Here is a 16512-nt window from a genome sequence, read left to right as displayed (position 1 = left end):
AGGAAATGGCTGTTGGGATTATCAAGATTACCATCTGCCTATATAATCTACATATATCAAAAAGCGTCTTCAGATACATTGTAACCTGTCTCAAAAAGCCTGAAAGCTTGACACTTAGTAACTCTAGCAGTGATATACCATGTTTGTAAAGGAAATGATATACCACTTTACATGCCTCTACAGGAAATGACGGTTCACCATATGCTTTTAACATAGATACAGAAAACTGAAATAAACAGTAACAGTTGCCTACCACATCATCTCAACCTGCATTGAAACAACATACATTCCTCATATTGAAAGTTAAACAAACAGGAAACAGTAATCAAAGACAAACACAGTGTTCAAAATTGAGGGGATCCTTTATAATATTATGGTATTTCAATCAAGGGACAGGTCATATCCCTTAGTTTCAACATCAGGGTCATGACAAGGTCCAGTTGACCCTCGTGTTTAGTTTAAGGGAGGTTTCACTACCTTATATAACCACAATCGGGGAAACCTCTTATAAACCTAAAAATTAATATCATGCTAAGTAAGAGTGAGTGAGTACGGTTTTACGCCGCTTTTAGCAATATTCCAGCAATTTCACGGCGGGGGACACCAGAAATGGGCTTCACACATTGTACCCATGTCGGGAATTGGCATGACAATCGAACGCTCTAACCACTAGGCTACCCGACCGCCCTGCTAAGTAAGACTAACTAGCCTTAACCGACCTACGGTAGTCGGTATACTGAGGGATGAGAATGGATATTTTCATTTTCAGCTGAAACTTCTTTGCAATGGAGCATGGTCCATAATATGGGGGAAGCCATCAGATTTTAACAAATTTGTGGTCATTAAAATTCTCGGAGCTTCACGGCTCTGCGGAAGATTGTCATCCCGATGTATCCCCATGTTCCAGCAGTGCAGAAGTGTATATTATTGCTCAGTCACAATTATGGAATAAGTTTTAGTTTAATTGAAGTTTGTTTACTACCTTAAGATCTGACAACAACATTAACTTGTATATGGTTTATTAAGGCGTATATGGTATATTTAGTATCTGGACAAGTGTTGACTAAATTTAAAGTCATGGCATGACTGTCGATTCTGTCAAAATACATAGTCAATGACAGAATGTTTCCAACATTACGACATGTACAAATGCCTCTCAGTCTCAGCTGAACATCTGCAACCAGACCAGTAATATGCTATTTCAGAACATCCTCAAGTTTGTCAATGAAACATCCCCTGCGCAGCCTCCTCCGCTGTGCACCTCACATCTACATCGGAACATGATGATACTACCTGACAACACACTGCGTGGGAGTGTTGGCCAAATCGGTACCGGAAAAACAGACAAACACTGTGTCTACCTTAATCTGAGCTCCTCTGATAAACCAGAGAGTCAGGTTCCTTCATTGGTTAGGGTGGCTGTACAATAGCTGGAGCTGAACAGAGCTATATATCCTACATCAATGTCAACCCGCAATATTCCTTCATTGGTTAGGGTGGCTGTACAATAGCTGGAGCTGAACAGAGCTATATATCCTACATCAATGTCCACCTGCAATATTCCTTCATTGGTTAGGGTGGCTGTACAATAGCTGTAGCTCCACAGAGCTATTTATCCTACATCAATGTCAACCCGCAATATTCCTTCATTGGTTAGGGTGGCTGTACAATAGCTGGAGCTGAACAGAGCTATATATCCTACATCAATGTCCACCTGCAATATTCCTTCATTGGTTAGGGTGGCTGTACAATAGCTGGAGCTGAACAGAGCTATATATCCTACATCAATGTCCACTGGCAATATTCCTTCATTGGTTAGGGTGGCTGTACAATAGCTGGAGCTGAACAGAGCTATATATCCTACATCAATGTCCACCCGCAATATTCCTTCATTGGTTAGGGTGGCTGTACAATAGCTGGAGCTGAACAGAGCTATATATCCTACATCAATGTCCACCCGCAATATTCCTTCATTGGTTAGGGTGGCTGTACAATAGCTGGAGCTGAACAGAGCTATATATCCTACATCAATGTCAAATGGCAATATTCCTTCATTGGTTAGGGTGACTGTACAATAGCTGGAGCTGAACAGAACTATATATCCTACATCAATGTCCACCCGCAATATTCCTTCATTGGTTAGGGTGGCTGTATAATAGCTGGAGCTGAACAGAGCTATATATCCTACATCAATGTCAACCCGCAATATTCCTTCATTGGTTAGGGTGGCTGTACAATTGCTGTAGCTCCACAGAGCTATTTATCCTACAGTAATGTCCACAGGCAATATTCCTTCATTGGTTAGGGTGGCTGTACAATAGCTGTAGCTCCACAGAGCAATTTATCCTACATCAATGTCCACCCGCAATATTCCTTCATTGGTTAGGGTGGCTGTACAATAGCTGGAGCTGAACAGAGCTATATATCCTACATCAATGTCCACCCGCAATATTCCTTCATTGGTTAGGGTGGCTGTACAATAGCTGGAGCTGAACAGAGCTATATATCCTACATCAATGTCAAATGGCAATATTCCTTCATTGGTTAGGGTGACTGTACAATAGCTGGAGCTGAACAGAACTATATATCCTACATCAATGTCCACCCGCAATATTCCTTCATTGGTTAGGGTGGCTGTATAATAGCTGGAGCTGAACAGAGCTATATATCCTACATCAATGTCAACCCGCAATATTCCTTCATTGGTTAGGGTGGCTGTACAATTGCTGTAGCTCCACAGAGCTATTTATCCTACAGTAATGTCCACAGGCAATATTCCTTCATTGGTTAGGGTGGCTGTACAATAGCTGTAGCTCCACAGAGCAATTTATCCTACATCAATGTCCACCCGCAATATTCCTTCATTGGTTAGGGTGGCTGTACAATAGCTGGAGCTGAACAGAGCTATATATCCTACATCAATGTCCACCCGCAATATTCCTTCATTGGTTAGGGTGGCTGTACAATAGCTGGAGCTGAACAGAGCTATATATCCTACATCAATGTCAAATGGCAATATTCCTTCATTGGTTAGGGTGACTGTACAATAGCTGGAGCTGAACAGAACTATATATCCTACATCAATGTCCACCCGCAATATTCCTTCATTGGTTAGGGTGGCTGTATAATAGCTGGAGCTGAACAGAGCTATATATCCTACATCAATGTCAACCCGCAATATTCCTTCATTGGTTAGGGTGGCTGTACAATTGCTGTAGCTCCACAGAGCTATTTATCCTACAGTAATGTCCACAGGCAATATTCCTTCATTGGTTAGGGTGGCTGTACAATAGCTGTAGCTCCACAGAGCAATTTATCCTACATCAATGTCCACCCGCAATATTCCTTCATTGGTTAGGGTGGCTGTACAATAGCTGTAGCTCCACAGAGCTATTTATCCTACAGTAATGTCTACTGGCAATATTCCTTCATTGGTTGGGGTGACTGTACAATAGCTGTAGCTCCACACATTCATTCTCAGCTAAATGGTAAATTACACAACTGTGCTGTCCCCTGCTTAAAACTTGGTTAATATCTTAGCTGAAAATATCTTTTCTGTTACAAATCATATAATGCAAGCTGAACGGCTAAATGAATACACTTGTTGATGTACTTCGTTCAGTTTGTATCTTCACCAGTCTATATTGTTGCTTATAAAGTCGTTCTGAGCCTTGTCCCCGTGCTCAGTGAGTGACTTCACGACTGAATAATTAAATATTCTGTACATTTTTACTGCACTTTACATTTTCCTTTCATGCATAATGATCATACATCATCATTACCAGCAGTTTTCAAGCAATGGTTCCGATAAAATATCTTTGGCTAGCAATATTCTATTGTCCCCGATTTTACCATCAGATACGTTGGTCACTTTTGTGTGAAGAAGTCACACACCAACTAAACAAACATCATAACACAATGTGTCAGATATGATTTGTTCAAGCATAGTCTTAACACTTTTTATCATCAATTTCTGAAACAACTTAAAAAAACCACATGAATCACAAAATCACAAAATAATACCAGCTGGGTACGATACTTTTCATCAGATACGTTAGCATGATTCATTGCCGCACACGCCTGATAAACTACAATACATCATGTTGTGTTTGTTACTTTCATAAAACAACATGTCACCTATAAGAAATGTCCATCCCAAACCTTGACATGAGTATACCTTCGAAATATCTGACCAATTCGCAAAGTTGTCATCAGATACAATTTTGTCAGATCGTCAGCACCATCGGAAGATGGTCATCGAACTTCAGTAATCTCAATAAGTTGAATCTTATTAATGCACATGCGCGCCATGCCACCTCTCTACTTCCGATTTTCATCCAAGAACGTCATGCAACCTGGTTTCGGTTCTCAACAATTCATCACAAACTGGTAAGTAATCTTTGCCATCTTAGTAAATGGGTGATCTGAATTGAAAGCCACCCCACAGGTGATATTTATTTGATAAAATAGTTACTGTTAACTAGGATGGAAAAAATGAACCCCTTACAGTAACTTAGCATTTCCCAAAGAGCATGTTTTCCAACCTAACGTATCTGATGCCAACCTAACGTAGTTTACGAATGTAATTTAATGATTAGATATTTTTCTGAAGCGAAGACCACACCATTCTACTGATGTTTTCTGTAGGTATGCATTTCATTGATAGGCTAAGTACTATATTTTACTCAAGCTCCTGTCTAAACACCTAAATACCACCTAACGTATCTGATGATTTATATAACGTATCTGATGAAATTAGCATATTTCACAAAGAATAAAGTATGAAAATTATTAAAAGGTGGCTATTTCATAAGTGCAAACATCGCTTTCACTATCAGAGGATGAAGGCGAAGTATGGGACACCCAAACAGACTAACCGCGAAGGGAACAATACTGAAAATAGCTCGGATCAGGCGAGGGCAGTCTTCAACAACAATCTGAAGCAACACCTTCAACAAAAAAACAGAAATGATCTCCGGGAAAACGGTGTGTGTCCCAGTCACTTGCCAGCCACTGTTGTGAGACAATTAACAATGGCTAATGTACTTTTTGGAGAAATTAAAGAAAGTGTCGCAGCCAACAAAAAGCAAAGCAAAATGAATGTGATGATATCTCTTGTTGGAGGGAAAGTACTTAAGAAGTGGGGCGGTCGGGTAGCCTAGTGGTTAAAGCGTTCGCTCGTCACGCCGAAGACCCGGGTTCGATTCCCGACATGGGTACAATGTGTGAAGCCCATTTCTGGTGTCCCCCGCCGTGATATTGCTGGAATATTGCTAAAAGCGGCGTAAAATCATACTCACTCACTCACTCACTCACTCACTTAAGAAGTACAGATGTGTGTCGGATTTGAACAAGGCTACAGGCTTGTCACGAAGAAGTTTACCTCGGACCACCTCTAAGGTAATAGAGATTCGAGGAAGAGCCCGTCTCACTCTCGTAAGAGAGCAGATTAAGAGACAAGTTGTCTCATTCATGGAGAGAGATGATATGAGCGTATGTATGCCAGGCAAAGCAGATTCCAAGAGCCTAAATGGTATCAAACAAGAATAATGAATGATTATCTGTCTGAGGTGTATGCTAAGTTCAAGATTGAAAACCAGAATATGAAGCTGTCATCTGCATCATTCTGTAGGCTACGGCCCAGGTACATCTTGCTGACATCACACATTTCATGAAACACTTGCTTATGCAACAAACATCAGAATATGGCCATGAAACTCAAATGTCTGAAAAGTGTTGGATTCCGTAATCACTGGATATGGCGTATGACAGTGTATCCGTGGACGCAATGGGTCAGATGCTGGAAACCATTCAGGGTGACGTAGAATATGATGAGTGGAAGCGTGTGGATGTTGAGGGAAAAAAGAAAATGAAGGTGGTGAAGATAACAAAGAATGCCACTGACTTCAAGAATTATATGCTTCTTGAATATGCTGAGTTCCGTGACCACGTTGGAAGAGTAAAGTCGCAATATGCAGCTTTCCATGAGTTGAAGGATACACTTCCAGATGGCCATATCATCATACAGATGGACTTTGCTGAGAACTTTACCTGTTCCAGTATGGATGAAATCCAAAGTGCATACTGGAACCCAACAAATGTCACGCTTCACCCTGTAGTAGTATACTACAAGGCGGACAAACTGGATAACAAAAACTTTATCTATGTGTCTGACGTCAATCAGCACAACTCGACTGCGGTACTCACAATCCTCAAACTGATGTTACCTGAACTGAAAACCACTTTCCCTTATGCAACGTATGTTCACTATTGGACAGATAGCTCGTCATCACAGTACCGAAATCGGTACATGTTTGATGTCATTCTGAAACATACGAGCTGTTTGGGCTTGAGGCATTTTGGAATTATTTTGAGTGTGGCCACGGGAAAGGCCCCTGTAATGGACTAGGAGGTGCTTGTAAACGACAGGCATCCAACGCAGTAGAAACAAGGCAAAGCTACAATTCAAGATGCCCACGATTTTTATGAGTAGGCGAGACACAATCAAAAATCAATCCAATATAGATTCTACTCTACTGCTGAAGTAGAGAAGGCTGTGCAGGACATATCTACTTCTAACGCAAAGGTTTTACATGGTACAATGAAGTTGCACGCAGTCATGCAGCAGAATGGGGTTCTTTTTTCAAGAACTGTATCATGCTGTACAGGTTGTCTAAGCAGCAATGATTTATGTGATGATTGGCGGAGTCACCATGTTGACCAAACCATATCCCAGGAAACACATATACTGAAGTCCACACAGGCTTCTGTATCCCCTGTACCTGCTGCACCTGCTGTGCCTGCTGCACCACATGTACTTGCTGTCCCAGTTGGCAGATTTCTGGCTGCAATATATTATGGCAACTGGTTCATCGGGAAGGTTCTCGAAGTTGATATAGATGACGGCGATACCAAAATAACTTTCATGGAGAAAACAAAAGACAAAGGCAAGACTTGTACGTACAAGTGGCCATCTCGTCCTGATGAAATTTGGATAGAATTTGACGATGTGCTCTGCTTTATTGATGAACCGGTCACTATTAGCAAAACAAGGCGCCAGTACAACATAGCTGCACGTGACGTTGCCCGTATTGAGAAGGCATTCAAATGAACATTCACTTTGTATTTTTTACAAATTTCCCAGATTTCAACCACAATGCCTCAAAAAGCATCAGATACGTTATGTTATAGTTTGTGTTTAATGTCATATGGAGAAAATATAAACCTCATTTTTCATATTAATGTTTAAACGTCAGACGTTTTTAAGCCAAAGATCGGGCACTTGTGAACTTTTGTTGTTGATTCAGGTTGACATCAGATACGTCAGATTTTGCAGTTGAAGATTATTCCTGTGTTCTCAGTAGACCAATACTTGATGGCCAGGGAATTGGCGTGTAGTTTGTTCGATGTTTGTACCAATGTTTGTTATCAAGTTATTTTTGCAAAATGAACAACCTTTCATAGCTAATACGTGTCTGTTATTATTTGCTAATATCTGTAGAAAATGTGTTTCTTGAACAGGTGTCCGCGACACTGTCCTATTTGGAGACAAATGATCCCTAGGCAATGACTTCGTTTGAAAAAAATATTATATGTAGTCCTATTCAAATCACAATGCCACTTTTTGCAAGTTAATAAATGCTGTGTGCTATATTTTGATTGCAATGACAACATGCAGTCTAACGTATCTGACTACATGACATTTGACATATGTTATTTCTGTTATCATTAGAAACAACTCAGATGTCATTTGGGTCCCCCAATGATTGATTCTGAGAGCCTGAATACTGTTTTTACTGAAAATAAGTTAAGTTTTTCAATATCAAGAAATATATTTATTAACATTTGATATGTGAAATATACCATTTAGCTGAGAATCAGTGCACAGAGCTATTTATCCTACAGTAACGTCCACAGGCAATATTCCTTCATTGGTTGGGGTGGCTGTACAATAGCTGTAGCTCCACAGAGCTATTTATCCTACATCAATGTCCACCGGCAATATTCCTTCATTGGTTAGGGTGGCTGTACAATAGCTGTAGCTGAACCGAACTATATATCCTACATCAATGTCAACCCGCAATATTCCTTCATTGGTTGGGGTGGCTGTACAATAGCTGTAGCTCCACAGAACTATTTATCCTACATCAATGTCCACCGGCAATATTCCATCATTGGTTGGGGTGGCTGTACAATAGCTGTAGCTCCACAGAGCTATTTATCCTACAGTAATGTCCACCCGCAATATTCCTTCATTGGTTAGGGTGGCTGTACAATAGCTGTAGCTCCACAGAGCTATTTATCCTACATCAATGTCAACCCGCAATATTCCTTCATTGGTTAGGGTGGCTGTATAATAGCTGGAGCTGAACAGAGCTATATATCCTACATCAATGTCCAGCGGCAATTTTCCTTCATTGGTTAGGGTGGCTGTACAATAGCTGTAGCTCCACAGAGCTATTTATCCTACATCAATGTCAACCCGCAATATTCCTTCATTGGTTAGGGTGGCTGTACAATAGCTGTAGCTCCACAGAGCTATTTATCCTACATCAATGTCCACCGGCAATATTCCTTCATTGGTTAGGGTGGCTGTACAATAGCTGGAGCTGAACAGAACTATATATCCTACATCAATGTCCACCCGCAATATTCCTTCATTGGTTGGGGTGGCTGTACAATAGCTGCAGCTCCACAGAGCTATATATCCTACAGTAATGTCCACCGGCAATATTCCTTCATTGGTTGGGGTGGCTGTACAATAGCTGCAGCTCCACAGAGCTATTTATCCTACAGTAATGTCTACTGGCAATATTGGGGAGACACTACAGCAACTGTAGACGATCTTGGTGTGGATGATTAACCAAACGATAATGAAAAGAAACGCATAATATCACTATTTCTAGACAAAGGAAAAAAATGTAGATGCTGCAGAAATTAATGTTGGCTAATGCTTGGTTGTCGAATATTACTCATAGACACCAAATCAGCCTGAAACTCAGCAAACTGACTCCAGGCTTGCTTTCTTGCTTGTTGTTTAATGCCGCACTAAACAATATTCAAGCTACCGTATTCGACATAATAAGCGCCCAGGGCGCTCTCAAAATTAGAAATAGGGGGCTCTTATTAGAATATTATTTTGGTGGAAAAAAAGAGAGTTGAAAGACAAATTTCGTGGTTTATGGTGAGAGCCTGAAATGTTTATGTACGACAGATATATTTTTCCAGAATTTAATTAAGGATTGACTGTGTATTTTTTTCGGTTCATTGAGGTATGAATCGAAAAACCGATGTGCAAACTGTATGAATCCGCGTAGCGGATTCTTACAAAAGTTTGCACATCGGTCTTTCGATTCATACCTCAATGAACCGAAAAAAATATACAGTCAATGCTTATAATTAAATTCGACAACGTTAAACATGTTTTATCTACAATAGTTTAACCCAAAACAGTTGCATATATCAAAACAGACAAAAATGACGACATTGATAAACATTCCAGGTGTAGGAATATATACAGTGGCGTGACATGAATCAGGTGATCGTTTAATTTATGCACATAACTTGACACGCCTACACAGTCAGTAGCCAATCAACGGAGAGTGGGATTAAAACAATGTTCATTAGACCTGTCAATTAAGGCAAGAGGCAAAAAGAACTGCAACAGTCAGACTGTAACGAACCGGAAGAAATATGTCGACCGAGAGAAGGCGGCTGTTTCAAATAACATGGTCATTTACTGCGTGATTCAAACATTACTTCCCTGATTACGGTAAAACTCAGTTAGAGAAATGCTAGTTAGAAATGAAACCCGAAGACATGAAAGTTGAACCGAGACGAGCGGGGAAAAAACAGGCGAGCGAGCCTGCATGTTTGCTGTTTCATTCGTTTTCGGCCTTCGGTTTCAAAGGGTTGTTTGGAAAATGAATATGCATGAAAGTCGCTAAATATCCTGTGCATGACGATACACGTGAGCAGAAAGGGAATTCCCTCGACTGTAATACGGGATTCCCCGACATTCCGCAGTATAAAAGTAGTGCGCCGCGGTGGGCGTGGCTTAATTTTTTACATTCATTGGGAAATGAATGCAATAACACGTGACCAATTCAGCTAATCAGAATGCAGGAATTTCCATGAACACAACGAAAATTTAATTATTTGCCCATAATTAAAGGTGCATATAACACACGAGTGTGCATATGCGCGAATAAAAAAGTCTTGTGTACATTGATCAATCTGAAGGGGTGCTAATTAGGATTGTTTACTAGCCAATATATCAGCAAATATCGCCGTGGGCGCTTATTAGAGCGGGGCGCTTATTACGTCGAATACGGTATATGACGGCGGTCTGTAAATAATCAAGCCTGGACCAGACAATCCAGTGATTGACATCATGAGCATCTATCCACGCAGTTGGGATACGATTATATGCATTAACCATGTCAGCAAGCCTGACCAACCGATCCCATTAGTCTCTTCTTACGACAAGCTTAGTTGCCTTTTACGGCAAGTATGGGTTGCTGATTACCTCTAGGCTAGCCTTCTCAGGATTACAGAACAAAAAGATTCCTTATCATGCTAGTGCTTGAAAACAATAACACTAGTAGGCTAAAAAAAAAGTATTGGTTCTCAGGCACTGCATCTTCATAAAGTCCGCCTCACGATTCGTTTTTATTTCCTTTTTTCAATTTTTTAAAATAAATTGTTTAATATTCTGCATCTCGAACACGACCCTATCGGTGAAATGCTGCAATACTAAAATAATGTGATCCAAAATACTGTGTTACGGTGTACATGCGCACTGCTTTACTGTGCATCTCGTGTAAAGGTCATGGCGGCAATAGGATTTGGTATGCTTGTATCATGTGTATTGCTGTCTGCAAATTTGGTCAATGAAAACAAGAAATTTACAATAAAACATCACTGGACATAATGAACTACACATTCAGTACATGGTGAATTGGTGTGATTTGCCAATCAGTACACGATTTCGCTGAATAAAATTGCTTGAAATCTTGGATAAAAGTTAATTCCAGTGTTGTGTGCTCACGATAACATCTTAGAGTTGTAAAATAAAATCAAAGCTCATCTTATGCGCGTATTATGCACACACTGCTAGTCAAATACTGTACTTAACTCATCAAGGAATACATTTATGCCCTTCCCAAATTGATTATACACAACTGTTTCTTTGGTCACATGTTAGTTTGAACAACCAAAACAAACCTCACCATCCGCACTATATTTTCAAAAGCCATTGCCTGAGAATCAATTCTTTAATTTTTTCAAGCCCTGTACATGATGTCATCGCTATATATACTTAAACCTAGATTAGGCTTTATTAGTTGGCGACGGCCTGACAGCCTCAGAGTAAACTACGTGGTCAGACATCTTTGGAGTCTATTCTATACATATAACCTACAATTTACTATGTGATAACGACCTAGGTGTACTACTACCAGATGTATAAAGCATATATTACCTAGAATGTACGAAGTCTCGGCTAGGTTAATATCAGTTGACATGGTTAAGATACTTCCTGGTCTTTGTCAATTACAAATACATTACAATTACATGTGGTATAGTTGGCCCAGGGGACTTATTCTAAGCCAGAATCCCCACAGGAGTGTATCCCATTGGAAGTTGAATTTGTGGTAAAAATTTAATAGACCTGTATGTATTTTCTTGCTAGATCTTAACTCTCACTTTCAGCAGACATGGGACGTTTCACTTTTTCCTGACACAGGGAACCCCCATATTTCATGAAATATATCTGACACGCTTGATGTAAATAAAGTTTGTTGGAAATGTAAACTTGATATCTGTTTATGTATGAGCAATACTTGTGACTCCCATCATTTCTGTTGGACTTGAACATGTTGAAAACTAATTTCTTGGGAGTCAGTCTGACCTTGAGATAGCAAAGGCTAGGAAAACTCCTGGCTTCAAAGCTGGCTTCAAAGCTGGCTTCAAAGCTAGCTTCAAACACCATGCGGACATGTTTTGACAACTGGTTTGTCCCTATCAACATGTGATCAATTGTGTCAACACTATATCCACTACAATCAATAAACACGAATGAACTAATTTTGTTCAAATATTTACTTTACACCATGTTTTAGTTTGTTGTTTGTTGTTTAATGCTGCATTCAGCAATATTCCAGTTATATGAGGGCTGTCTGGACCAGGCAATCGAATGATTGACATCATGAGCATCGATCCATGCAATTGGTGAGGTGAGGTGAAATGGGGTTTAACGTCGCGTCCAAGATTATTGCACTTATATAGCGACGTGCATGTACGTGTGTGTGTGTGGCTGCTTGAACTAGTCCGGACTGATGCCGATTTATAGTGCTAGCCCACTGAGATACCATGCCGCAGTTTAACATGAATACCCCACTCAGACACAGTATACTGACTCTGAGCCGACCAGTCCTTGTTTTAGCCCCTTAATGCCGAGCGCTTGACAGGGTAACAACAAGTACCATCTTTTAACGTCTTTTGGTATGACGCAGCCAGGGATTGAACCCCGGACCTTCCGCTCTCCGGGCGGACGCACTACCACAAGACCACGGAGGCGGTTCCATGCAATTGGGATACGATGATATGCATCAAACAAGTCGGCGAGCCTGATCACCCGATCCCTTTAGTGGCCACTGATGATGAGCACAGTCGCATTTTACGGCAAGCATGGGTTGTTGAAAACCTATTCTACCCAGATCTTCACGGGTCGGGAAGGCAGTAGTGGTCGATGTGAACACCATGTTTTAACCAACATGTTGTGCATACAGGCAAACATGTCTGCTACATCTTAGACATGGTAGAAGCCCAGGACAGGTTCGTTATCACAGGTGGTGCATACTATTTTATATTGTCCCCAAGCAAACAATAAACATGATATAATCACCCACTGTCAGTACGGAAACAGAATGTCCTATATACAAACAATCTGAAGAAAACAATGGCCTTTGTCTGGGTGCCATTGTACAAAGTGATCTTAACTTTAAGGTGATCGTAACTCCCATACCTTAACATAGACGTACGACAGTCGTAGCACTAAGGTTGTTTTGTGCAACAACAACCAGGGTAGAATAAGGTCTCTCTAGTCCACTGAACTAATATAGAGTCATCTATAAGGTAAAATATAACATTCTATAGAGGTACACTAAAGTATCAAAGGAGCCCTGAGGTCTCTAAATTTCCTAGAGCTGAGAACGAAAAGAGTAGAGGCTGTTACTGTTAGAGATGAGATGATAGTGGAATGGGGGTAAATGTGTAATTTGATGCTCTAGGGTCTCTAGGGTAAGAATGACCAATCCCATGCTAGTTTTAAGAAATGAGGAAATGGGTACAGTGGGGATCAATTTGGCGTAAAAACCCAACCGCCAGGTATACCCTGAATAACTGTGTGTCGCAGTGCTACTACAAACAAGAGACTCAACCAGTGAACCACTCCACTGGCCAGACAATCAAGAAATTGCTAGCCACGACAATGAGAGTTCTGCTGATTGGGAAAGGAGCATCAAGGCCTGATATATAATTAGCACACAATCCACCTGCCTTGAGAAGATGAATTGGGGATTATCATGATTATCTGTCCTGTTAGTGAAGATACATTGGTGCTAGTCCAAAACCATTGGTGAACAGCTTCCAGTTTTCTTCCACAAGGAACAGGTAATTGTACAGATGTGGGGATACCGGGTAAGAATATAGGTCCCCAGCAACCTGTGCTTTTCGCACTGTGTCCCAAGCAGTGACCAAATGGATCAGGTGGTCAGTTTCGGAGGCTTAGTCGCACACTGAGAAAACTTCTACTAAATACAAATGCCACTTCAAGATATAATATAAACCCTCACAACTTTCGACCAGTCTTGGACCAGCAGCCTTAGTAAGTCAACATATTGAATCCCTGAAAATACTACTTCTGATACAAATGCCACTTCAAGATATTGTACAACACCTTCAACAAACTTTTCAATAGTCCCATACTAGCAGCCTAGTCAAACCCTGAGAAAAATAATATTGATACAATGCTTACAACGTTTCACTTATCTTGGCCTAGTGGGAACGTCAAACCCTGAGAAAACTATCATTGATAGCAGGGCTTACAACTTTTCATAAGTTTGTTTGGGACTAGCCAAGTAGTGGCCATATCAAACCATGCCCATGTATTGTTATAGCTCTAAAATTAAAGATTGAACCCTAAAATGCAGCAGAGCAGTGTTTCTGTAGCCAATCCATGGCTGGTTATCTGAGGCAGGTGGCTCCGATTCCTGCTGGCCTCTACAGTTTATCAGGGCAGGAGCGTGTCAGCCTCCCCAGCAAGCTTCCACCTCTCAACACCCTGGGTTGCCTCCCCTGCCCCCTCACCCTAGAGAAACCACATCCCTCACATGCCTTGCTTATCAACCTCACCTACTTATATACAGCCTAGCTAGGCTCAATTATACACTCGTTAGACATAGTGGATGGATAGACGTATACATATAGTATAAGAAAAAGCAACTGCTGTGGAATTTCAGTTTGTGTTTTGCTAAATCAGTTTGTCATCTTGTCTGGTTAAAAGAAACATGGTTATCTTTCCCTGACTTAATTAAGAAATCAGACGGGAATGTTTTAACTTTCAAAGGCATGATAAGGAGAGCAATGAATATCTCGAGGACATGATATAAATAACATGGTGGCTGCAAGCTCTTGAAAACTGGTCTGGGATATAATGGTGGGAAAACGGCAGTGAATGTAGCAATAAATTGGGGTGGGGGTGGCGGTGGGGGGCTGGCAGGGGGAGAGAGAAAGAGAAGGAACAGTCCATCCCTATGACAGACTGTAAATAAATCCAGTCCAGTGATTCATTGCATGTATCTGACCTACCAATCCATTTGTCAACTCCGACAACAAGGATAGGTTGCTGGGGACTATAACCTGGAATGACCACAGGATGAGGTCGCTAAGACAAGACTAACCTCCGTCATGTTTTGTTTTGTTTTGTTTTGTTTGTTTGATGTTTTATGCCGCACTCAGCAGTATTCCAGCTATATGACGCGGTCTATAAATAATCAAGTCTGGACCAGACAATCCAGTGATTGACATCATGAGCATCAATCCACACAAATGGGATACGATGACATGCATCAACCAAGTCAGCAAGTCTGACCACCCGATCCCGTTAGTTGCCTCTTCCGACAAGCATACAGCAAGCATACGGCAAGCATACAGAAAGGATGGGTTGCTGAACACCTATTCTACCCCGAATCTTCACGGGTCTCCGTCATGTCCTAAGGTCCTGTGCAAAACACAAAATGACTGCCTAAGTATGTACTGAAATGATACCTAAAGTGCATGACACTGCATGAAAAGTTCTGGGGTTCTTGCCACAACTCTAAAGATAAACATTAAAGACTAACATAGTTGCTTGATCAAAATACCATAGAACACCTGGACATGAACCCACCCCAACCCCATGTGGAAAACGTTAATATTGAAATTTAAAAAAGCACAGCACAGAAGAAATGACAGGCAATGAGATACTGACCAACATCAACAGTTTAATGCTAAGCATATCAAGTGATGCTGTACACATTTGGAATTAATCCACTAGTTGTAAGCAACATGTCTAAAGACAACTGTAAAAAAAGCTTTTCCAAACCTTGGAGCACACATGAAACGTTAGACACACAGGCCGACCCTACCATCAGAATCTACAAATGCCAACTCACCAAAACCAGCCCCAGCATGATATGGCTCATGCTGACACAACAGCACAAGTGACTTGCCTAGGTAGGTGTGAGGTGTGTGCTTTTCCTTGCACACACTTCCATACCTCCTGGGCAAACACTGGCAAGAGTACAACACAGTAAGGTTACTGCTGTGGCGCAATACACAGCCTCCTCACAAACTGGACAGGTATTTCACACCTGCAGTAACGAGACAAACACTTGCTCCCTTTGCTGAGCTTACTTCATTTGATTAAAGGTTGCTGTGCTATATCCCCGACAGGTCTTGATGCAATCGTCCTAAATAATGATCAAACATGTCATCTGTGCAGGAAGCTTATTAAATCTCTTGCAACAGCTTGTCAGTCAATAACATAAGCATCGCAATGCACAGAAAACCATATACACTGGATTTATTTTTGGACCTAATTTTAAGTTTTACAGTCATAAGTTCTTGTGATTACGGTTTTCTTTTCTCTTTGAACGAGACTGACATCCTGAATAAGTTTACTGTACGCAGTAAGTAGGTAAGAGCCCAAAATGAATCTATCAGCCATGTGACTCCAAAGTTGTGTCTTGACATCGTCTTCAATTTACTTGTACAGGGTTAGACACAGCCACTTGTCTGTTAGTCTGAGTCTAGTGAAAATCTAGAGGGACTAGTTGTTTAAACTTGTCTTATCCCTAAATCTAGTTATTTTACACCAACCCCTAGCCAAAAATGAGCTGCGGACTGGCTAGCTATCACCAATGGGTTTAACCGTGGTCACATGTTAATATATGGACTTGGGCTGTTACG

At 40.9% G+C, this 16512-nt stretch overlaps 2 protein-coding genes across 3 annotated transcripts in view; one reads left to right on the top strand and one right to left on the bottom strand.

Annotated features, from left to right (window-relative positions):
• The window catches only part of LOC124117872 (dnaJ homolog subfamily B member 6-like), a 79966-nt gene that overhangs the window by 51698 nt on the left and 11756 nt on the right, over window positions 1-16512 (bottom strand). The window lies entirely within an intron of this gene.
• On the top strand, window positions 5321-7572 carry LOC125377504. Its single transcript, XM_048391119.1, has one exon. It carries the CDS (start codon window positions 5759-5761, stop codon window positions 6407-6409), a length of 651 nt encoding a protein of 216 aa, XP_048247076.1. The 5' UTR covers window positions 5321-5758; the 3' UTR covers window positions 6410-7572.

The sequence above is a fragment of the Haliotis rufescens genome, unplaced genomic scaffold (genome assembly GCF_023055435.1).
Source record: "Haliotis rufescens isolate VD_foot unplaced genomic scaffold, xgHalRufe1.0.p SCAF_10, whole genome shotgun sequence".
Taxonomy (NCBI): Eukaryota; Metazoa; Mollusca; class Gastropoda; order Lepetellida; family Haliotidae; genus Haliotis; species Haliotis rufescens.
Note: the sequence above shows the minus strand (reverse complement) of the source record. Positions and strands in the feature narration are given on the sequence as shown.